We start from the raw sequence: 25041 nt of genomic DNA, 5'->3' as shown, positions 1-25041 counted from the left end.
GAAATGGGTTTCTCACTGATGAAAGAATACAGGACTTCTAGGACTGACATGGCTAGAATTCAGCATGGTGCAGTTGTAAGCCAGGTTGTTGATGTTGACATTCACTGTTCATTGTGTCGTCTGAAAGGAACGGGCTGGATTATCAGGTGGTGTAAGTTGTTCTAAACATCTTCCTTAGGCATTTCAAAATATTTTAAGCAAGCTAGTTCAGTTTGAGGTGTCACAGCCTGAAAAATGCATTTCTCCAATGGAAATTTCTAGCAAAAAAAGGTAACCAGGCAGCTTCTTTCTCCATCTTTCCAGCTTATCTGAATCCCGAGGACATCTTACTTCTCTATCTGCATAGGAAGCAAGTCTATGTCAAAAACTATTTAAATAACTGCCTGAAATCCAGATTTATCCTGACAGCCTGGGCTTCCTGCTTGGTGTGATGTGATTGGAAATTGTTATGCTTAAGTAACACAGGTTATGATAAGACAAGGACACTACTGACTAAAAGCACTGCTAGCAGATACCTTAAACACCTGCTCATTTTAATGTGAAAGTGTGTAAGCCCTGAGGTTTCTAAATGTTGCAATTTTTATTAAATATTTGCAAATGTCAGCCTCATCACATCAAAGAATATTAGCTAAAATTCAATGCAATAGGAAGCATTTTGTATATAGGACATTCATAGTCATATGGGATATTAAACCCACTCTTGATTTTTCTCCTTAACTGTACAAACAGAAACCCTAAAATCCAGAAAGGTCTTGTGCCATCGAGGCACTGTATTGCCTTGACCATTGTAAAAGAGGGTTTCTCCTGCTGCTGCAGTCTCATTTGGGGTTTCTAAGGGATTGCTGTGTCCCTCCTCATGCAGCACTTTCCCTGGATGCTTTCTATGAGCTGGCATTCTCCAGGTTGGGAGCACTCTGAGCACCTTAAATTAGCACATGGGCCTGCTGCAGCCCAGTATTCCTGGTATGTACCAAGAGGATTTTGTCTGCTGGTTTTCAGTTGCATGCCTTGGAAGGGTAACTAAGCTGTCCTGAAACTGTATGTTCAAAAGGGGATTTTTTTGGGCTTATTTGGATTTCTTTGCCTCTAGCATAGCTTTTATACATAAATCTCCAAACAAACTTGCTTGATGTAAAAGGTGTATAGTACAGACACATCTTCTGAAGTGTAGGAAATAGAAAAGCAGATTTTTTTAAGTTGAAAGGCAGTTTGTAAAATCTTAAAATATCAAAACCAGAACAAGATAGCTGAAATCACACAAGTAGAATGAGGAACCAGACTGTTGTATCAGCAGAAGAAAAACATTAGGTTAATCTGTATTACAACATTCTGAAAGAATACAGAGCTTTGAAAACAGCTTTCACCAGGGGGTGGGACATTTTACTTTTATGTAGAGCTTTTGTTCATTTAGAATTGTTTACTCCAGCAAGCAATCCTGTGCTCTTTGTTTGACTGATTTTTCCCATTTGGCAGACCCTTTGCAATCACATGGATAACATTCTTCTTTCCACTGAGACATAGAGAAACTATTCTTTATTGACCTTGCTTGTTGTCCTAAGTGACAAAAATATATTTATATGCTAGGTGAACTGTATGACTTCATCACTGACTTTTAATTGAAAATTCTTCAAAGCAAAAACCTCAAAGAGCTGCTTTCAATTTTTTTTTTTAATAAGCCAGTGACTTCTTACTAGCAAACAGCTCTGCCTTAGCTACACATGCACAACTCCCACAGCTGCACAAAGAACTGTGTGCAAGTATCTGAGTGCTGAAGCTGTGCGTCAAAACATGAAAAAAAATGCCATGCAGCGAAGACATACACATTTTGGGTTGGGTAGGGGATTTTTATTTATTTATTGAACAACAGAGTATTTGCTATAGAAGTATGGATGATTCTTTGCCTGTTAATCTTTCTTTTTTTTTTTTTTTGTATGGTTGCAGTGAGAAGCAAATCAGAAGAGCTGGACAAACAAAATCCTTCAACATCTCAATTTTAGTTTCCTCACTGAAATTGCAAAGCACAGAGCTCATGGACTTTGTGATACTGATTTAGAAACCCTTTTAGCATTAAAGTTTTACATGTGAGGTATTGTAAATCAAAGGCAGGTTATGTAAGGACCCAGCATGCCAAGACAAAATTCAGTCTTGGTCTAAAGTGAGCACAATTCTGTTAAAACAGATGGAATGGTGCACATCTAGCCAAAAATGTTGAATCTGTATTTATCTTGTGTTCCTGAATGCTCACTTAAAACCTTTACTGACAAGAACAAAACTCTGGATGAAATTAAACAGGGCTCTACCCGCATGTAGGCGAGTGTTAAATCTTCATTTATCATAAACTGGACGTCTCTGACTCCTGCAGAGCTATGACAATTTACACAAATCCAGGCTCTGTTCAGAATGGTCTAATTTGCAGAAATGCTCTGCAATTCCAATGGAAGGCAATGAGAGCTGGGGTTGCTCTGCATTTCTGCAGGGGAGAAAAGTCAAAGGCCCTTTTGTTACCACTTAGCACATGTGCTGAGAAAGTGTAGAATTAAGACACCAGGGTCAGCATTTTCAGCAATCTTATGCAGGCTACTTACTTATATCAGGTCCAAGCACAGTAAAAATCAGATTGGGGCCCTTGCTAAGGAACCCTTATTATTTTTTTAACTTAGTCCTTTCAAGAACAATCCTATTTCTGCCTTTTTAATTTCACAATTAGAGAAGATAGTAGCAGAACTACAAATAATTCCATGTAAGTCAAAGGTGTAGTTGTTTTGACTGAACACCTAATAAAACATGGGTGGTCTGCAGCACTTGCTGTGGTTCCACATGAATTTCTTCCTTCACTTGCACAGATTTTGTCCTCACTCTTACACCAGCACCCACCCCTTGGGTTTTCTCCTGGTTGGTGATGATGGTTCTTACTCTGGAAAATCAAACCATTTGAAGAAAAAACTCTCATTCTGCACTCTTCAAGCCCAGCTGAATTCTTCTGTCCCCTTCTTTTCACAAGCAATTGAACCAGAACAGGAAACTGCTGAGCCAACAGGGGGGAAAAAAGTATCCCTTTTGTGTTTTGAGTTTGGCTCTGAGCTCCTTGACTGGCTCACCATGGGTGTGATAGGTGCCAGAGCTAAGGGTAAGTGTGGGAATGTGGCCAGAGGTGGAGGAATGTGGTTTAGGAGCCCTTTCCTTCAGTTTAACTTTGCTTACATTGAGCAACTGCACCAAGGAGCAATTCTGTCTGTAGCAGGGCTTGTTGCAATGGAAAAAATCTGTGTGGATTTTAAAACCAAGAGGACACAAAGATTGTAAGTAAATAGTAAAGCCTTTATTCTCGTTAAGAACAGCATTTTGAAAATAAAACATTTGCCCATGCTTTACAACCTTTGTAGTTTCGTATACTTATGTACAGTCATCATGGTACACATTGATTGTCTTGAAAATCCTTTAAAGATGTACTCAGTAAGATACCAGTATGCAACAGTCAGCGGAAAAAAGGGTACGTTATAAAACACACGTTAATACATTTAATAAATATATATCATCTATCAAAAACGAGCTTCAGCTCTCATCAATTAATAAAAAGCACCTGCTTTGTAATCCTGTAAGTTGGTAGAATAATCCAATTGTTTTGTTATAAAAGCTACAATGCTCCCTTTTGTATGGCCTTTGGTTAGACCCAAGGCATCGAGCTCAGACGAAGCCAACCAAGATGCCTGTGTTTACACTAAAAGCAGAAACAGCTAATTCCATAGTATTTCATGTACCTTGTTTATAGAAGCAGCTGGATGTATTGAGAGTGTTCTTCTGAAAATGCTACATATTTTCTGGCAAGTGTCAAACACCCTCAACCCATCTGAATGCTGGACAGGATCTGTAGGACTTTGAACTCTTTTCCTGCCATTGATCAAAAGCTGGTCATTTTAAATCTTGTTTTGCTAATAGATGCTTTTGTCAGATGCTTTTTGATTTCATTTTTCTGCATGGAAACACCATGAGCACATTACCTTCAAGGGACAACATAGTAGCTTTTATAGTATAAAAGCTAATTATAATCAGGAGAACTGTGAAAGGCTTGTGCTTAGTTACTTATTCATGTTGTTCACAGATGCTCTACATTCTAGAAAACTTTCAAAAAAGGCAAAAGTAAATACTGTAACAAAAATATAAGTTAACATAAAGGTGCCTTTCTTCAATTACAGTTTTATTTTGGGGCATTTCACATCACAGACTAGTGACTTACAAAAAAAAAGTTGCTCATTACTAATTGTAAAAAGTTGGAAAATAAAGACCCTCCTAAATCTATTGCCACACTTTCATCACCACACATTAAACCCAATCCTGCTAATTTTCTATTCAGTGAATAGTCCACATGAATAACCCAGTGAGACTAGTCATGTGAATTGCAGTTTGTAAGATCTGGCCATATCTTTGCATAAGCCCTGAAATCCCAAACAACTTCATCAGAAGCAGGATTGGGAACTTAATTTATCAATTCAGTCACATCTAGAAAAAGAGAAAGAAAATTTCTTAAGATAACTATGTCTTGTATAGTTTTTGTCAAAGGTCTGTAAAATATGTATTATAATTCATAAGTCTTGGTTGTAGCATGATAAACTTTTTAAAAGAAACCTGTCCTACCATTTATGCCATGGTCATCTTATATGTTTTTATGATAAGAGTTTTATGAGGGATTTTTTTCTAACTGATTTTTAAAAGCAAAATTCTGCAGGCAAGTGATGGTAATAGTTTTTTAATTGTTCCAAATTACATGTCTTCTGGGTGGCAATCATTATCTTAAATATTCTCTTATTTGATCAAAGCTCTGCTCATAACAAGCAAAATGTATTTCTAAGTCACTGGATAGCATGCAATATCCACCCCTACCCTACTTGGTTACTAAGGCCATCTAGTTACATACAAAATGAAATAAAGGATCCCTAAAACAAGCACATGCTTCCTTTGCCTCGAGGAGGGGAGGGCAGGGGGGAGCTGACATACTCCTTCACTCATGCATGACAGAAAAACATTGCTTCTGGAGGAGAAGGGCTTTGAAATAAAACCCCATAAGATGATCATGGCAAGAATGGCAATAGATATTTTTCCATATATATATATACATATATCTGTGTGCAACACTCAGGGACTGGTCTTGCAGCCTCTGTACCTTATGCAGACCTACTGGTGTTGGTGGGACTACTCGTGGGACTACAAGTCTGCAGGACTAGGCTCCTAATTCAGTAGAAATGGAGGTACATGAGGAATCAGGAAGACTCTTGAAAAATAAAAAGCTTGTCTTTCTTCTGCAGTATACAGCAAGTAACTTCTCTCTGTGAAGCTACTAAGCTATCCAGTTATTTGTACTTTTTTTTTTAGTTTGAAAATATATATTTTTATTACAGCATATGCAAAGTTTAATTGTTATATGTTTCCTATGCCTTCAAGTAAAAACAATTAGCTTTTAGTATTGAGGAAAGCTAAGATTAACATTGGCCAAACAGTGAGGATACAGTGATGTTTTCAATGTCCGATATGTATTAAATGTTAAAGAAAGGAATGATTGCTTGAACATAATGAAAAACCATGGCACAACAAATGGGCAATGGGAACCGTTTAAATAACCTGGAGAGAACGAAGATGAAAAGCCTTGAAAACTCTGCCTTATATCAACTCAAGAAAATGGATGGGGAGGACTAGGGAAGAAACCACCTTAAATAAACAAAAACAACAACAAACCACCTCCAGCACAGAGATTCTACTCTCTAGGCACTAAAATGCACAACCACATTTAACGCACGAACACCCGCAGTCGAGGGGAGCGGGGCTCGGGGCTCGCAGGGCCCCGGCCACAGCAGCGCCCCGGGAACGGCTGCGGGGCTGGGAACCCATCCCTCGGGCCGGGAGAGCCGCCCGCGCCCGACAGGCTCCGCAAGGCGCACGAAACGTGCACAGAGCTCCAGAACTGCCCCTCCCGGGCCAGCTGCTAACGAGCAGAGCTCCTGAGAGAGCAGAGCATCAGCCTGCAGAGCTCCTGAGAGAGCAGAGCATCAGCCTGCAGAGCTCCTGGGAGCAGAGCATCAGCCTGCAGAGCTCCCCAGAGAGCAGAGCATCAGCCTGCAGAGCTCCTGAGAGCAGAGCATCAGCCTGCAGAGCTCCTGAGAGAGCAGAGCATCAGCCTGCAGAGCTCCTGAGAGCAGAGCATCAGCCTGCAGAGCCACAGAGCCACGGGGACCGAGTCTGCCTACACACGGTGCTGTGACTGCACAGCACAGCTAGGGAGGGAGCAAACCAGGGATTTCTCATGACGTTGGAAATGACAGGGAAAGGAGGAAAATGGAAAGAAATCCCGCGTGTTTTCGCGCTGTAGTGGCAATCTCTTGTGGCAACACGAGTTAAGTTTAGGTGAGAGGAAGGTATTTTGCAAGCAACTGGCAACCACCAAAACCAGGCTTGTCTAGCACACAAGTTACAGACAAGAGAATATCTTACACTTCAGAATACATCTCCTCTGCCAATTAAGGTGTGCCTACTTCTGTTTTAAATTAGATTTAGCTTCAGTTTTACAATTTTGTTTTTGCAATTCTCCATTCAATGTTGTTCACATTTAGGCAAAATCCTCTGCAGGATTTAGAAAGATCCTGGATGTTTTGTTGCTTTGTCTGGTACTGTTATGGATTCCTTCCCTCAAAGACACACTGCCAGGGAACAACATCTGCAACAAGGATTCTTATTCTCTACAGCCTACAGCCTTTCACCAGAGGTGTCGTCCAGTGTAACTTGGCGGAGCAGTTGGTATCTGGAAATAAGGATAATAAACCCATAACTGAGAGATCTGGACTGTTCAAAAGTCAGTGTTTATCACACTACATGTACAGGACAGCTTTCCAGATGGCAGTTCTAGAGCAAAGTGATACAAAGAAAGTCATCTTCCACCCATACAGTGCATTTATCTCTCTGTAAAACCATTACTATACATACACATGAGCTTTGCATCCAACTCAGAACAAAGCAAAACAAACAAAAAACCCAAATTCTCAAGCTTCTCATCCTTTAACTGCTTTCTCCCTGAGCTGCACATTTTGGTATCAGAAAACAGGCAGAGATGAATTAAAACATCAGAAGGATGCAATCCATTACTGACAGCAAAGCCAAGCCTTTTCATTTTACTCAAGTTGACATGTTTCACACAGTCTTACCACAGAGGAGAATTCTTGCATCTAGTCCCTCTTGCCCACTAAAATCAGCCAGAACTTTACTTACTTAAAAACAAAACCAGACCTGCAATTTCATTTTAAACTGGCTTTAATTGTGGAGGTTGAGTTATGGAATCAGCTCATGATTCAAAAGAAAGAAAACCCAACTCACATGAGTACAAACTGGCTCATGAGTAGATTTTTAAGAAGCATGTAGATATGCATGAAAAATGTGGGAATGAATTTTTTTCTTTTTCAACAGTATGCCTGCTATATGAAATGTCTTAAGTGAAAATTAGACATAATGTGAAAAACATTTGTAAAGTCTGTTTGGCATCACTAAACCAATCTTACAACAACCACGCTGCAAAAATATAGGTCTATCAAAGACATGCCAAACCATTGTCCAAGGAAGAAAAATTGATGCTATTAACATGAAAATATTCTATTTTCCTCTTTTATGAATCTCTTTTCAAAATATGTACAAATCTGTAAGTTACAGAGAGTTACATGTATTTTACAAGAAAATGGAATATATATGAGAGACAACCATTATCTGCAACAATTATGTAAAGTAACATACTGTCTGAAAACACCTGTGTGACTCACACCATCTTGAAAAAAATCAGGTTAGAAATGGTGTCACTTAATAGTTGTGTTAAATACCTTAACACAAATTTAATTGAAAGGGCCATTGGATATGTTGTCTTATAAAAATACTTGGTTCACTGAAGCTGCACTGCAAAATGTGAATAGCCAAGTAAACAAATGCAAAATACTTGTTAACTACATATTTTCTAGAGGGAAGGGAAGCATTACATGCATAATTTCTGCCTTAATTTTCATTTATAGCTTTCCCCCTGCTGTGAATAAGCTAAAGCAGGTTTTTCAATTAGTAACGGTTGTATATATCAGTGCATTTCAAAGATTTCTTAAATCATCACATTTTGATACTTACAGTCCCACCATTTAGCACAACTGCCATCTCAGTTGGCTGATACACATTGCTTCTGAAAGGAGCACTGGGCCGGCTCCCCAGGCTGCCGTTCCGAAATCCCGCCGTCCTGAGCGCTGCGTGGGAGACAGAGATCACGCTTAGCACACAGGTAAAGCTGGCCAACCACAGAGCCTCTCCTTCAGTTTGCTTATTGGGAATTTTGCCACTGGTTTTTACTTCCACGTTGCTGTTGAACAGCTGTTTCCCTGACACGTTGGGATTCTCAGGAGAATCGGATTTACATTAAATGAACTGTTCGCTAGGGAGGGGGAAAAAGGAACCACATTTTTGAAGCTTGCTTAATCTCATTTCAGTGGGAGCTCAGTGTCTTTAGTCACCAAACTTGTGATGTATCTTGCACAATGCGTTTTGCACAGTGCTGGTCTGGATATTGTGGGGTTAAGTGAAATGTGTTACATTTTGCTTTCTATCGAACTCGGTGGACAGGGATCCAAAGCCTTGCTCGAGCCAGTAAGCAAATGCTCACAACCCCCTGAGCATTACTTCAGCATGACTAGCAAATAAGGATTTTCCAGATGTTTCAGATTATATTTACTCTGAGAAACTGGAAAGATGGAGTAAATATTGCTTTCAAATAGCTTAAACATGGCAAATCACTGAAGCCAAAGAGAAGATACTGAGTGTCCTTTTGGATGTTTATACCAGGAATAAAACACTCTCCCCATTAACTTTAGTACAAGTTTGGGTTCAAGATGTAAATTCTGAGTGAGATATGCATAATGAGGGATATGCTGCTCTCTCTAAAGCAGGCTGGGGATTGGCACACACAAACTCCCTCTTTAATTTCGAGGGTAAATAATGACTCCAGTGAACTCAGACGTGGCCAGGGAACAGAGCTCATTTATCCACACGACGTGCGTGGTCACAGTGGGCAGAACTCATCTGTCAGCTGCTAAACACAAACATGCCCAGTTCAGGCACCTGGGGCAAGAACTTCTCTTAGATTTAATTCAAATTACAATTCTACAGTCTCAGGCTGAAATAATGAATGAGCTGAAGTTTATGAGCATTTCAGCAGAGACTTTAAGGAAGCCAGGATTTATCTCCAGTGTAGCTGCTCTGTGTAGAAGAAGATTTAAATGGATCCTACTGCCATATGCTGTCCTCTATGCACTGCTACTCCTCTCTTTGGGAGTTGTGCACCAAGATGAAGAACAGTACTGATTTAGCATGGAAATTTAGAAATTCCACCCTGCAAATGCTCAGCTGTTGACTTCAGATACATATAGACCCACACTTGCTCCCTATTTGGAAATTACATATTTTTGGAGAACACTGGGAGAAAAAAATATGAAAATGCCTAAACTGGAACTAAGTATTTTCTATTAGATATATAACCATGTCAAGGTCAGTAACTTTTTTTGGCTATTTGACTACTTTTTGTGTGATAAACACACATGATTGCACTCTAATTTGCTATTACACACAGACACAAAAATCTTTCTCATGCACACCATCATTAAAATATTTATACAGAATATTTACACAAAATAGACAGTCATCTCCAAGCTATCTTAAAGAGCCAGTAAATTCAATTTCATATTGCCAAATTTTCTTTCCCTATTACTGCAAACAGCTACACTTTTTTTGATGTGAGAATCTCTGTCAAAGCTTGTAGACAAAATACTCATTTTGGATTTTTTTCTCACACTGGTTTTACCGTTTTCCTTGTACTTTTTACATTGCTATTAAATAAATCCACTTGCATAGGGTATGTATAGGTAAAAAAACAAGCAGTACTGAGGATATTTAATATTTGTCAAAGCCTCTTTGTAACACATTTGAAATTTTGTTCACTTTGCTTTTAGGTATTGGCTGTGACGATGACTGGTAGTATTAGAAGTTACTAAATGAAATTTAATGATACCAGAGCTGTTTGGGCTTGGGTTTCCTGACAGCTGGAGCATTCTACATTTCACATCCAGATTTCTCTTGTTTAAGGCAATTAAATTCTCCCTGCCTACAGAGGCTGCCCTACTGGTGTGCACTGCACTTCCAGAGAGCACTGAGAACTCAGTCAACTGCTCTTTGTCCAGGCTTAATAAATACTTTAATACCATTTTAGAAGGCACACCTATGAAAAATAACTCTTCTGAAGAGATATTACAACCTATCATATAAATATTAAAATCCCAGATTAGTAAGCTGTTTAAATGATGTTTAAGTTAGTGACTTTAAAATAGGTTTGCTCTATTAATGCTTAATGTTGTTCCTGGCATAGAGCAGCTCTTGTTGCAATGCATAACTTGAAGGTATATTTTTGCTAAGAAAGGAGGAATCAAGGAGGATATTTGCTTGTTTGAACCTGAAGGCTAACCAGATTCTTAAAATGCTGCTTAAAATCTTAAAAAATATGGAAGTTATGAAATTATTTTATACAAGTATTAGTGGAAACAACAAGAATTAATGGAAAATATGTTTGTCCAGGCATGTTTTCTACTTAAAGCTAACTATTTACTGAAACAAGTATTACAGTTAGGAACCTGTTTTCTGCTTATCATGTCTTCCAAACTTTACAACTAGTAGATCTTCTATTCTTAAACATCATTCTTAAGTAAGAAGTAGTTGAAGAAAGTACCCTTCCAGTAATTTCTGAACTTTTGATGATGAATTCTCAAGCTGAGTCTGCTTAAATAGATGAAAGAAGAGAACATTCTCTTCATACCTGCAGAGCCAATTGCTCACAGACTCCAGGTGCTTTGCCACTGACAACCATCAGCACAGGGATCTGACTTAGTGTCTTTGTTATTATTAAATTATTTCTTTAAGTCTCTACCATGATGCTAAGTTTTGTCTCCAAACCCTGCTGTCCCAAGCCAGTCCCTAAAGAACTGCTGCAAAGGAATATTTAATCTGTTTTGATGTATTAAAAATTCCTTTATGCCATGGGAATAGGAATGACTGGCATTTATTATGGTATACATTAACACGGGCATCAGATAAGGAAATCTATTTTGTATTGTACTGTCATTCACATAGATTAAAACAGAACATAAATTGCACTATAATAGACAGTATAATGATTTTGTGGCTATCATACATCTATCCATTTCACAAAAAAACTTAATTACTGAATGATTAGATCAGAAAGGAGCTTCCAGTTCTTTTTTAAAAATGCACCCATGAATGGAATGATACAAAGATCCAATTTTGTTCTTAGATCTGCCTTAGCCAGAAATAGCTTCACTGAAGCCACTGCAGTTACCTTACTATGAAATTAATTTAATGAGGGATGGAGGACAGTAAAAAAAACACCACATAAAAAAAAGAGTGCCTTTAACAATCCATAGTGCAACTGCCTCTTGCTTTAGAACATTAGTAATAACAACCATTCTTTTATTCATGTGATTTTTTTTTTGTTTTACCACTGCCCTTATGGTATCTACTCACAGAACAAACCTCCCTACTAGAAGATCTTTAAAGTTCCTGCTAAAAAACTTAGAGGAAACAATGCCTTCCTGACCTGACACTCACTTCTGTGCCAAACAAAAGTGCTCTTTTCCTCCGTGCCTGGTCAGCACCCAGGGAAACATCAAACCCAGAGGAAATCTGACACATAAAGATGAGCAGGAAGGTGAAGTGCCTGGACCATGTGCTCTAAGCTTTCTTTCAGGAGCTGCCAGAACAATGTAGCAACTGCTGCCCGGACTACCAGGCCAGTATTCTTCTCAATTAGAGTGAAAAAAACAGTGTGACTTGTGACAAAATCCTTTACCCAGGTGTGGGGCAGCACCAGACCACAGCCCCCTAAGAACACCACGGGGCTGCTGCTTCCCACTGCTGGTCACGGAGGCACCCCTGGCATTTCTGACATGGGTTACACCTTCAGCAAGGGGCTGGAGCTCTGCAGCACCCAGTTCTTGCTGGTCCTTTCAGCAATCACTCAAAAACATTCCCACTGCAAATTTTAATGATGTGTGATCACGTTCTACAACAAGGAAGGCAAATTACCTCAAAACCTCTGTGAAACCTCAGATGTTCAAGCCTTCAGAACAAAGGCTGTCTTTGAACTGTCTGTAAGCCACTTGGCATTTTTCCCCCCACAGGGACACAAAGTGGCACTAAATCCATTTTAATGGAAAGATAATTAATAGTAATTATTTTGTTGCTCAAGTGGTTGAGCAATTTGTAACACAGACCACTTCATTTTTTGTCTGAGATTTTAGGAAAATATTTTGTATTAAATGTTGATAACTGCTAATTATAAAAAAAAAGGTCATTTAAATTATTTAAAGGTTATTTTTCCACAATGATTTTTTTATTCTTTTGGTGTTGCCTTTGCATTTGAAGTAGTTTGTTTTTTCAAAGAAAAATCAACATGCAGAAGATAATTTTAACCTATGTATTGTTTGTGGTTTTTTTTATTTTTGTCTCTCACTAGATGATATCTTAGTGAAAATTGTAAAAGGGAACAAGGTGTAGTGTGAAAATTATTGTATTTATCATGACCTTTGTTTTCAACACCTGAAAAATGTCTCATACAGAGAGTTTTCTTGACACTATAAAAAATATAGTGCTTTATAGCCAATTTTTACCTGCATTATGTTCATCCATTGAAAAGGCTTTATTTTCCATGTAGCTCCGAGGAAGCTGTATATCTTCCTCAAAAGCGGTTTCACGCATCCTCGGCTGTGAAGTATCAAAATAATTGGGTGTGTTTTCCTGCTGCGATGGAAGGATGGTACAGTGGACCTCTGGGATGGCATGGAAAATAACAAACACCCAGCCACTGGAGACCAGTGCAATGGCCAGAGTGGGATCACTCCATTTGTCTCTTCTCTGGAGCTCGGCGTTACCGAAGAGGTACATAGTCATCCAGGCTACCCAAATCAGAATGGAAAAGAAAAGGGTTATAATGAGGCATACTCCGTTTTTCTTCCACTTCTTGAACTTCCCACAGAGAGTGAAGAACGAAAATCCCATGGTAAAGACCATCAGGAACATGACGTAAATGGAAGCCATGACAAAATCCATGGGTTCGTAGCTGCAGGCCAGCTTGTTGTCTCTGACAACCGTCAGGATCAGCCACTCGGTCGCGATGATGACCTGCACCAGCATCAGGCACGTGGCCACCCCGGCCAGGTGCCAGCCAGACGGGCTCTTCCCGTGGCGAACCAGCCTGCCAAGCCTCCAGGCTTGGGCTAGCAAGCAGGAGAAGCACAAAGCAAAGATAACTCCCCAGAGAAACCTTCGGGTAGAGCACACCATTTCATCTTCCTGGATGATGAAAGCAAACGTCAGCCCAAACAGTCCCAGAGTCCCGAAGAGAAAGAGGAAGTGCATTCCCAGGGGGCTCTTCTTCTCTTTGTCCTTGATGAAGGGCAGCCTCACCAGCAAAATCAGCATCAGCAGCAGCGTGGTCAGCACGCCTGCCCCCGCCACCGCCTCCAGAACGATGCCCCAGATGGCATCCAGGTCACACAGGTACACGTACTGGGGCAGGAGATCCAGCCCGCAGCCCCGCGGCGTGCTGGAGTTCTCTGAGGAGCCATAGCTGATCACCAGCAGGAGGAAGAAACCAATGGCTGGGTAGGTTTTCATTTTTCTGTCTGAGACAACAAAGTATTTGTTTAGCGGGAGCTGAGGTTGGAGGATCTCACAGCCACTGAAGCCCAGCTTGTTCCAGTGGCCCATGTTTACAGTTTTTGCACTGGATCTGCAGCTGGCACAGCCTCCCCCAGCCCCCTCCACTGCCCTCCCAAAATCTGCTTTTGCCTGTTGTACTCAGAATGCAAAATGACTCACTGCTCTGTTTGCACAGATTGAAAACAACATTTCCAAACTCTGACCCTGCAAATGGCCTGCAACACAGCCAGGAACAATTATGTATCCTGTTTCAAATCTTACATTATCTGCAATACCTGGACACTTAGTACCTGTTTAAATGTAATACCCCATTCAAATCAAAGTGTTTAAAGCGTGTTTAAGTTGCACTGGGCCTGATGCAGGTGTAAGCAATATCACAATTACACTGTCCCACAGCCTTGCTCCTTGTACTGGAACAAAGACAGAACCAAAACCACTTTTTAAATTATTACTTTTTAAAGGATAAAGCAATCCAAGGAAAATAAACATTTTACATTCTTAAAAAAAAAAGAAAAATCTCATTTTCATGCTTTGTCAATTGGCAGTAATCATATTCACTTCTTTTATCCTCTTCCAGATATTAGATTGCATTTGGAAATGGGAATGGTAGTCTAGAAAAATCCCATATTCTGTGACAATGGTGCACACATGCAGTATCATCAATCAACTAATCAAAAATGAATGCCTCATTGTGCTTCTTAGCCAGTCCAAAGCCATTCAAAGGAGACAAATAACAAAACCCAGAGCATCTTTCTTGGATCCAGAGAGAGGACAATGGTCAACACTCCAGGAACACAGCACATCCCACTTCACCACCAGGACCAAAAGCCTAGGCAAATCCCAACTTTGTTTCAGGAAGAACATGGGTTAGGTGCTTTAAAAACACACATGATGGCGTTTGCTTTTATTAAGCAAAGCAGATCACTAAAAAATGTAACCTTTAACTCACAGTCTGCCCCAGCCACAGCCCTGTAAGGGCAGTCTGGAGCAAACACTGTGAGGAGCAGATATGAAACCTGACTCTGTTAACCTTCACCAGCAGCTAGTGCTGCAGGTTCCAGCAGGATTTTCCTCATTGATGTGGGGGATGTTTCAGACTCCCACTGGCACTGCATGACCACGAGGAAGAAAAGCACCACACAAGCAGGCAGTGATGTGAGTCAAGGTGAGTCACGCAGCTCATGGGACATGTTTAGGGTGCAAAGTGAAAAGCAGAGTAACTATCAGGAGCTCTTCTGTAAGCCATCAACAGCCCTAAATGGTTACCTGTCCAAAGAGATTTCAAAGATTAGAACTGCTTTTGGAAAACTTTAACGAGAGTTGAAAATTATTTAAAGTAGTGGTGCAGTGTTGCATTGAGCACAATCAGTCATAACCAACAGAAAAGCTATTTACACAGACTGTCTGAAACTGTACTGTGTCTCTTAGAGCTGAGAACTATGGGTTTACAGTCCTGTAATGACCACAGTTAAATCCTGAGGCTCTGAATCCTCAAACCAGTGTTTCCCTGTGTCATGACCAATGGCCATGTCCAGCCTCTATCAGGAGACAGATGATGAAGTTTATGATGTTTGCCATCAGGGGCACCAAGAGAGCAAACATGCCAATATAAACCTGTAATGACTCTATGGTCTGCACCCTCACAGGGTACAAAACATCCTATTACAAACCTTCATCTCAGAAGTGGAACCTGTGACAAATAATGTGATGTGGGCTTGGACAAACAGGAAATGGGTAATGGGTGATCTCTGCCAGCCCACAGATATTAATCTTTGCACTATTGGAAGGGCTGCAATGTTCTAACGATGCAATGACCTGCTAAGGACAAATGATTTGTTTTTTCTACCTATCTGTAATTTACTTTATGGTGGATTGGTAGAACATACACTTGTTTGTATCTGATTTGTGTAACAGGTTCTTCAATGACTCTGTTGCAACACCCACGTTAAAAACATTGACTTTACAGACAGAAAACTAATCATCAGTGAAATATATTCATTTTTGTATTGAATATACGCTCAATAAATCTCCTTGCCCTTTGAGTACATAATTAACTAGAAGAAAACATTCCGAAGATAGTTCTCCAATTCCTTTCATGCACAGTCAATTCCTACGGCAACTAGTGAATTTCCTCTTTAGAGTTTGAAACATCTGAAAAAGTGTGAAATGGTCAGTGCCTGCTGACACAAAAGGGGGAAATCCACTGGGACCTACTAAGGCAATGCCCCAAACCCGTGGTACCGTTTCAAGAAGTAGGAGGTCATGTGGAAAATGATTCAAAATTCATTCTAAATGTCACCCAAACTAGAAACAATAAACAGCCCCAAAGTGAGGGTCATGTTAATTTTCCACTATCCCATCACTTACAAATTGTAGCAAGCATGGACTAAATTGCTTTCAATGCTAGCTTTGTTTATTAGCTACTCTCCAAAGACCTGGGGGGTAATTAATTAAGTGTAAGTATCCCCAGTTCTAAGATATTTTCCAGTTTTCTGGTTACTTTATTCATGTCATGTAACCCTCATGTGATTGAGCTATTCTAGGACAGTCTGTTTCCATGGAGATTGTGCTGCATGGGTAAGCAGTCATATTGTCAGGCCATCATTTGTTTCCTCTTCCTATTTGGAAGTGTTTGGGAGGGGGAAGGGAGGGTTAATGAATTTGAGTATTTCCCCCTCCATGAAGAAGTGGTTAGTTTTGGAAAGGGGAAATTAAGCTGTGACAAAATATACTCAGAATTCAAAATACGTGTTCTGAAATATAGAGGTGTTCAACTCAAGAGGAATTTTCCCAAGTTACTTTGTGCTTTTGGGAAAGCTGATGGACATAATCAATGGTCCTCTTAGAAATGTTCCAGACAGCCACAGTACTGACCAAGAAAATCTCTAGGACTGCTGACAGCTACTCTTGATGAAATAATTCCCTACCCAGTGTCAGTGAGTCTCTCTAAACACTAGATCCTGCCCAGAGCAAAGCTGGAAAGCAGAGCTTGAAGTCTCCTAACTGCTATCAACAAAGCAGTTTGTTTCTAACGTGTTTACTATCAATTTCTGCCTAACTGGCTAGAACCAGGCAATATTAATAATCTACTCCCTGAGACATTACTAGCCAAAAAAACTCCTCTTTCTTGTGCTGATATTCAGCACTGAACACAGACAGTTATAAAAACAAGGGGAAGCACTGCATTACAACACACAAGTTTGGCAAGTGAACATCACAACTTTAGCTAAAACTACAGATTCAATCATTTTAAGGGAAAACTGTAAAGTGGTGGGTTTTGGGGTTTTTTTGGGGTTTTTTTTTTTTTGTTTTGAAGTGGTGGTTTTTGGGGTTTTTTTGGGGTTCTTTTTGTTTTGTTTTGTTGGGTTTTTTTTTGTTTCCCAGAAAAGTTGGTTTTGCAAAAACCAGAAATACATCATTATGGGGGTTTTATTAAAATATTATCTTCCTCAAGCCTGTGCAGTGGGTAGGATGGCAGAGTTCTGAGCCTCTTGAGGTGTTATACATTCTTGCTGGTTGTTACTTAAATCAGTAACTGTAGAGGAAGAGTGTTTTTATATCTTTATGTCTAGATTAGCTCCTGCTAAAGTTATGCAACCTCCCAGTAGTAACAATAGCGCTCTATTCGGCTGGCACTTCACTCCTGCTGCCAGAGCAGACAGCCACACAGGAGAGCACAGAGACATTCCAGCACAGATACATCCCCTGCACACTGCAATGAACTGTTCACAGGGAACAAAAGCAACTTGAGATTTTTTTTATCCCCCAAGATTCCTCTCCAAAACTTTATTTCGGTAAAGCCATTAAGGCAACATACCTGAAACCAGAGCAATCAGGAACACTTGCAATCAATATTCTAATCAATAAGCCTTACACATTTTAGGCAAAAGCATTGAACAATTAGCAGGACAGCTACTATTTCAATCCAGTACTCAATTTTTGGCTCAAAATCTGCTCTCAATGACAGCTGTAATAACTCCACTGTTTTCTACAGAGTGAGGTCCCTTCATTACATTATCTGGCATAGAGTCACTACAGAAATTGCAGACACAAAGCTGCCCCAGCGGGTACAAACTACAATTACAAGCAACTAAGCAGAAAGAGAAAATCTCACAGTTGTCATCAAAAAGTTGTCACGGTTAAAAATCAATGAGGCTTTCTGTAGTTAAAGTATTCTGACCAAAGCTTGCAAAGGGATCAAAAAGACACGGCTGTATGCTGCTACATAATATATATACAGAATAAATGTGTAACTGTGCACAGAGTTAAGGTTAGGCTATTCATGGTTAGATGCATTATCTGCTTCTGTACCTGGAGTTCAAATGTTACTCAACTGACACTGGGAAATGCATTCAGTAAATGCATCTAGTAAATATAAGCAATAGTAGCACAAATAGTAACTACACAGGCAGAAGACTGGTTCACTGTGCAATTTCCAAAAGAAAACCACCCCCGCCACGAAGTGTTGTGGAGAGATGCGAGTGAGTGAGGAATTAATCACAACACAGGATCTCTGCCAGCTGCTTTTGATCAGAACTGAAGAATGAGCTCCAGGACTGATAACAGAGCAGCAACAGCCAAGCTGAGATCAGACTACTCAAGAGACGTGTGTATTTCCAGAATAATAATTAATAGTGCAATTGTGCTTTGTAGGCAAAAATACAGCAGTGATTTTGACAGCCCCTGCATCAGACACACATCATGCTCTGTTACAGCCTCGCAGTTACACAAGGCAAGAGCCCACTCCAAAAAGGACATGTAGAAAAAGTATTGCTTTCATTTAGAAACACTTTGTGATGCTGGATACACTATGAAATTATCTTTCTAATTTTCTAGGAGCTGAATTCCCTTTGGCCAGAATCAGTGTATCACGTGTGCCCAGGTACTTCTGACCACAGTGCCTGGTGTAGAATTCACAAGCGGCAGCAATCAATTACAGCAATCAACCTTTTTATTTTCTTCGCTAATTCTCAGACTGTTTCTATTCATGTCATAGCCTTCTAGCAGATGGGTTCTGTCACCGGGTTTCTCCCGATGTAGCGAGACAACACCTCAACCCTGGTATTCCCTGCTGGTAAGCAGCAAGGGGATCCCCGGTGCAGCTACTCGCTGATCACCAAGCTGGGTGTTTGGGTTCAGCTCGCAGGAAATCCTGTTAGCCTTGGGATAAACATTAAGGGCAGGTGTAAACAAAGGGTTCACATAAGTGCTAAATCCTCTCCCTGCGTGGCTTTGCGGAGAGGTAACACGGACACAGGGCTTCTATTAACCAGAGAGAAAACTCCGCGCACCCGCACCCAGCCGGAGCCCCGCCAGCCCCGGGACCGCGGCCGGGGGCCAACAAAAGGCTCTTCTCCCTCGGCCTTTCCCTTCCCTGCCCCTGAGCCCCACGGGGACGGCGGTGAGCGCCGGCCTCGGCCGCAGCCGCCCGCGCAGGACGGCGCTGCGGGGCCGAGGGCCGGGGCGCGCTGGAACCCGCCGGCAGCCTCCTCCCGCTGGACCATACCTATCCCGCCTCAGCCTCCGCTCCTTTGTCCCTTCGCTCCTTTCTCTCTTCGGTTTCTTTTTCCCGTCCTTTCCTCCCCCGCCTGTCCCCGCTCCTCTTCCCCATCCTCTCCGAACTCCACTGCCCTCCTGGCCAGCCCCGCTCCCCGCAGCGCAGCCCCTGCTCCGAGCCCCCCCGTCCTGCCCTATATCCCGTCTAATCCCCCCCAGGATTCCTATATCCAGCCTGTTGTCTGCTGGCGGCCACCGAGCTAATTCTGCGGGCAGCGCAGGGCGCAGAGCCGGGTGAGCGGCTCCGCTCCGTGCCCTGGCCCGCAGCCCATCCCCGGAGCCGGTCCCGGGCCGCCGTCCCCCCGCCCGCCGCCGGCTCACCCGCTGTCCGCTGCGGCCGAGGGCGGCGGGGCAGTTCGGTCCGCCAGCCCTCCGCAAGTCACATCCCGGCTCCGGCGGCGCGGCGGCTCCGCGGCGGGGAGCGAACGCAGCGCCCACCTGTTCCTGTAGGCTCCCCGGGACAGGCACGGGGCGCCCCACAGCGCGGAGCTGCCCGGCTCCCAGGGGAGGGGGCACGGTGCGGGCGGGGGCGCACACTTACACTGCTCACACACACTGCTCACTCACAGACACACACACTGCTCACACACATACACACACACACAGACACTGCTCACACTCACTCACACACTGCTCGCTCACACACACACACTCTCACCCTCACTCACACACACACATTCTCACCCTCACTCACACACACACTGCTCACACTCACACACACACATTCTCACCCTCACTCACACACACACACACTGCTCACACACACTCACCCTCACACGCTCCCGCATCCCTACACTCCGCACTCTCCGCGCTCCGAGTGCAGCCGGGCACGGTGGGCGCTGGGAGCCCAGGGGACACAGGCATGGCCGCAGCCCTACGTGCTCCGGTGACACGGGGCAGGACACGGCGGGGGCAGGCACACGGAGGGGCGTTCCGCCTGCTCCCGGCTCCGCAAGGCTTGGGAAGCCCCTGCCGGGCAGGCTGTGGGCACGCATACACCTACGGCCAGGTGTGGGGCTGCAGAGTGACGGGGTTTTCAGCCCTCTGACAACGGGGGATTTTGAAAGGGCTGGATACGTTCAAACCTTCTCCAGATGCAGTTTCCGATCTGCCACAGCCGGAGACAACAGCTAAACAAACACTCGGCAGAGAAAACGCTGGGAGCCTGTGTACGGTGCAAGGGACGCTTCACACGCGGGGTCAGCCCCTGCGAGAGCAGCGGGTCCTGCAGAGGCGGTGCTGGGCTCTGCCCGCGTCCGCCTCCCGCCCCCAACGGGCAGCTGCTGTCTGCTTCTCAGCTTCTCCACAGCTCAACCCCGAGACAGTCACAACCCCTAGGCAGGGCTTCCTGCAAACTCCAGGAGTTATTTGTAAGAGGAAGAGAGTTTCTGTGTATGATGTTCATGAGCAGCAGAAACTCATGAGCCTTTTCAACAGCTTAGAGTCCATCTGCCTGACACATCCATGACCAGCAGCCTCACCATGTTGTGCATTCCTGGGTTATACCCCCTGCATCTCTGGGTTATGCTTCCTCTTAAACCACTAATGACAGTCTGGGCAGGCACAGCTGACATGGCATCAGTGCCTGGATTGTGTCCTTCCTGAACACCTGCCCTTCGTGCCAGGTTTCCATACCCAGAGCCTTCCAAAGGGAAATATCTGCCCTGAAACGTGCGTTCTTCAGCACAGCAGAACTGTAACCTTTAAAGAGACTCTTCCTAATATGTGTGGGCTTATTTACCTGTCATTTATGATGCCCTGGGGGGTAGCCTGAACTTCTCAGTGTGGCTGACGGAATAAATTGGATGGTGGGGCTGGACTGTAATTGCCTGTGTTTAGGAAGGGCAGTAGGCACAGGAAAGCTGAGGCAGAAGAACAATTTCACATTTCTGCTCTGTTCTTTCTCAATTTCTCTATCTTGCTGCTTTCAGGTTTTAGGCACTGGTTTTATTTGAGTCACATGTAAACAACATACCCTGCCCTTGCATCAGTTGACAGCTACACTCCATTCAAAGTTAAGCAGGATAATTTTGCAGAAACTGAGGTGGTGAGAGGTGAAGTTGCTGTAAACTGCCCAAGGTCACCCAGCAGTCTGGCAGAAAAGTGGAAAATACTGGTTCAACACATCAGTCTGTACCCCTGCTCCATCTTGGGAGCCTGGGCCAAGCACCCAAATACTACAGTACCAAGTAAAGACCTTTTTGTGTATAAATAAAGACACAGAGTTCTCTGTGCCGTGCTGGATACAGAGAGGTAGACCAGGGGGAAGGATGAATCACAAGGATTCATGTGCTGTCGGTCTTGGCCGGCTCACAAGGGAGCAATGTGCTGAGCCCTTCAGCAAATGCAAATCTTGGGCATTGTTCCCTTCTTCCTGTGTCTCTAACACAGCCCTGGTTCCCTGAAGGAAACTGCCTCCCTCATTTGCCTTGTACTGATGGAACAGGGAAGATAATGCCCCTCTCAACATTACTAGTGGGTCAGCACTGAATTCAGGGTTGATTTCTCGCCTGCTGACGCAGTTTTTAGTGTTAGCTACCATGAAAAAGGGTAGGACAGGACTCCGAATCACCCAGGAAATTATAGGAGGGTTTGGTAGAGTAGCTGGACTAAATCACAGCTCCTGTTGCATTACTTTCCACCTAGTTAGCTTTGAAAAATATGCTCTTAAAATAGGCTTTTATTTAGGGGAAAAGTATTTCTATCAGTCAACCACAAACTCATCATCACCTTCAGCATTTCCTCACCTCAGGCAGGATGGAGTGGGTGCTGTGACCCAGGCAGAGTGTGTGAATTCCCTGATTTCAGATGGTGCTCTCTACTCCTACATCAGTTCCTGGGACCCTGCAGTGCCTGTAGCCAGAGACTGTTTGCTTGTGATCCGTGCTGGGAGGAGGCTGGGGAAGGGGTGAGGTGTGCAAGGCCAGAGCAGAGGCAAAATTGAGAATTGCCATGCAATTCTGCAAGAGCTGATGGCCTAAGGAAAGGTGAGCTTGATGCTCTCATTCATCTCTGGAATAGTGAAGAACATGTTTGGTGTCTATTTGTCTTTAGTTTAGACCGAGTGTACAATATAATCAACTTTTAAAAACCCCACTGCTTTCAGTAATTTTACTCCTCCTATTTCCTACAACACACATTTGGTCATTGAACAGATTTTTAGCTTTCCCCCCACCAATATTTGGTTTACTGCTTGTGACAATAGGTAAACAAAGAGTCTGTGTGGTGCTGCATGTTCCCAGTGTTTCTCTTCTGCAGCAGTGCTCCCAGCAGGATTTGACAGGAGGGAGCAAGGCTGTTACAGCAGCACTGAGCAGACACCACTCACCCATCCATAAATGCCAAATCCATATCCCCACAGACTGTCATCCTCATTTCAGCTGGTTTTCCTGTGTCCCAACCTGAAATAAAGGCAATTTCCATCCTCTGCTCTCTTCTTACCCTTCAGAAAGCCTGGCAGGTGTTGTGTTTATTGCAGGAGAAGGCACAAAACAGTCAGGCAGTGTTTCACTACCAGCTTTCCTTTGTACCACAGAACCTTTTCACTGGATACTCCGGTTTTGCAGCTCCTGCCAGCAGGGAACTGTGCTTGTGCCAGTGCAATTTAAGTGGAATATTTCATTAAGAGATCAGCAGTAGGCACATGGAAATGACAGCAATCATTGAGTCTGCATTACTTTGTTTGCATTAGGGAACAGACAGGGCTGCAGGCACAGGGGGAAGCCAGCCCTCTGTAAATCACCTCAGATTGTCCTCCCTGAGACAGAGTGCCTTAATCACGGGGTGGCCAGGCTCTGCTATCTGCTCCCAGAGGCTGAGATGCTGCAGCAATGAATATGACAGAAGAGAATAAGGAGATAGCAGGTGAATTTGCCCCTGGCAATGGTGTGTGGTTGATTCACACCCTTTCTGAGCCCTGAGCAAAGGTGCTTTTCATTACACAAATCCCTGCAGCGTGATTCGTTTGCCTAATGCGTGCCCTGCTTTTTCTCAGGGCACATACAAATCCTGGTGCTCCCACTGGCTGGCAGCATCAAGGAGGCAGAGAGATCTGTGTGACCACCGTGAGATGGTTTCTCTGTTGCTGCACAGGGTTTCACACCTCGCTCCTGGCACTGCCCAGGGCAGAGGCTGCTCTCTGCAGTGCTCTGTGAAAGGGGGCTACTGAGGAGAAGGGGAGAAGGGGAAATGAAAGAGGGAGAACCTTGAAATCACTATGGAGAAAAAGATGGGTGTCAGGAAGGAGAGGGATGCATGGAGGACAGAGAAAGAAAGAATTATTGAACATTATTGAGAAACATAATCTGGAAAAACTTCTATCCGTGGCACAAAAGAAAGGTTCTCTCAGGGGGGAAAGTGTGGGGAAATGGCCATAGTGTTGGATGCCACATCCACTTCAAATCCAAATTAGACTGTTTTTTCAGCTTGGGTTAAACAAACCAAGGTTAGGACACACTTTTACCACAATGCACCTACTGATAATTCCTTTTCTGTTTGGTGATAAATACAGCCTGTCCCGTGGGTCACCCCATCCCTTGTTTGGCCATACAGGGAAGGCAGAGAGTCTCCTCACAGTCACAGCTCTGAGCACCAGGACAAGGGAGCAGCAGTGCAGGTGATATTAACAGTGCAGTCAATTTGATATTTGTTTGTTTTCTCAACACATTCCTTTATCATGCTAGTAATGCATAAATGCTTTCTTTAAACTGTAGAGAAACATGGACAAGTTTTATGACTTAATGCAGCTGGCAGATTTCAGTTAAAACACAATTTGAATCAGGATGGTCTGTGACACCAGGCATGGGATTTAAGTCCTCGTGACTGGGAATTTGCACACCTTCAAATCTTCATTTCACCAGAGCCAGGTATTTAAATCAACATATCTCTGGTATATTCAGTTATTGCTATAGCCTCTCTGAGGCTCTGCCTAGATAAATCTCAAACTGACCAAACCATTTGGATTTGAAAAGTTTATACTTGACCTTTGCACAGACAAAGTCCCAGTTGTATTAAAATGAATTTGATCAAGCAAATGATTTGTGGCTTTCTGTTCTGAGCGTGAGAAAACTTCCTTAAGTTGAGGAGAGAGTGACCCTGGCCAAGAACAGCAACTTCTGCTGGAGAACCTTGAGCTTCCTTCTGGTGTGTTGCTGTGGATGGTGCTGGGTGCTGTGAGGTTTCTTAGGGTGACTGCTGCAGGGAATTGTTACAATGCACACAGAGATTCTCTATATCCTCTTCACTCCTCAACACATTAAAGATATCAGCCAGTGTAACTGTGCCACCCTTGAATGCCCTTATGCTTCAAATAAATGCTTGATTTATAAGTGCTTTTATTTCCATCTGCTGGTTTCACACCTAGGCTGAGGTGTAAAGGGTGTTTTCTGAATGCTGCTAAGAATGGTGCTGGCACCTCTTGAATACAGTGTCATTAATGCCCTTATCTGTAATATCTCCTCAGGGAAGTGGGAAATCACACCCGGATTTTTTATTGCCCTTCCTCTTTGGTGGCATGTTTGGTGAAAAATATTGTCCCCTGTTGTATCTATGTACTGTCTATGTATCTAAAACAAAAAGAAATAACGTTTGTATCCCCTCAGATGATTGAACAATCCCTTGTTCGTGATGTGCTCAGGGTTTCTGTTGCTGAGACTGTCACCTGCTGGCCACGGAGAGACTCGCCAGGATCTCGGGAAA

The 25041-nt window shown here is 42.9% G+C and overlaps 2 protein-coding genes across 3 annotated transcripts in view; one reads left to right on the top strand and one right to left on the bottom strand.

Moving 5' to 3' along the window:
• The window catches only part of IQCK (IQ motif containing K), a 40342-nt gene extending 34646 nt beyond the window's left edge, over positions 1 to 5696 (top strand). The window contains exon 11 of the mRNA XM_039731867.1: positions 1942 to 5696. Coding sequence (XP_039587801.1) covers positions 1942 to 1997 — 56 coding nt within the window. The 3' untranslated portion in view covers positions 1998 to 5696. The remainder of the gene's footprint in view (positions 1 to 1941) is intronic.
• GPRC5B (G protein-coupled receptor class C group 5 member B) lies at positions 3298 to 19798 on the bottom strand. Of its 2 annotated transcripts, none has more exons than XM_039731658.1 (4): positions 19666 to 19798; positions 12738 to 13751; positions 8143 to 8255; positions 3298 to 6787 (listed from the first exon to the last, which is right to left on the bottom strand). In XM_039731658.1, the coding sequence occupies exons 2-4, from the start codon at positions 13741 to 13743 to the stop codon at positions 6743 to 6745; spliced, it is 1164 nt and encodes a 387-aa protein (XP_039587592.1). In that variant the 5' UTR covers positions 13744 to 13751; positions 19666 to 19798; the 3' UTR covers positions 3298 to 6742. The 2 variants fall into 2 exon arrangements, with proteins under 2 accessions (XP_039587592.1, XP_039587593.1); XM_039731659.1 differs by having other exon boundaries at positions 12738 to 13747; positions 19666 to 19777.
• Between the last annotated feature and the right edge of the window lie 5243 nt (positions 19799 to 25041).

Source organism: Passer montanus, unplaced genomic scaffold (genome assembly GCF_014805655.1).
Source record: "Passer montanus isolate IOZ18808 unplaced genomic scaffold, ASM1480565v1 scaffold8, whole genome shotgun sequence".
NCBI classification, from domain to species: domain Eukaryota; kingdom Metazoa; phylum Chordata; class Aves; order Passeriformes; family Passeridae; genus Passer; species Passer montanus.
Note: the sequence above shows the minus strand (reverse complement) of the source record. Positions and strands in the feature narration are given on the sequence as shown.

Excerpts from the sequence above, each read along its gene's own strand:
- GPRC5B (XM_039731658.1), bottom strand. The coding sequence starts at position 13,743 with ATGAAAACCTACCCAGCCATTGGTTTCTTCCTCCTGCTGGTGATCAGC. Across the intron at positions 8,256-12,737 it reads AATGGATGAACATAATGCAG|CGCTCAGGACGGCGGGATTT; the intron begins GTAAAAATTGGC and ends TCTCCCACGCAG. Across the intron at positions 6,788-8,142 it reads TTGTGCTAAATGGTGGGACT|ATACCAACTGCTCCGCCAAG; the intron begins GTAAGTATCAAA and ends CCTTATTTCCAG.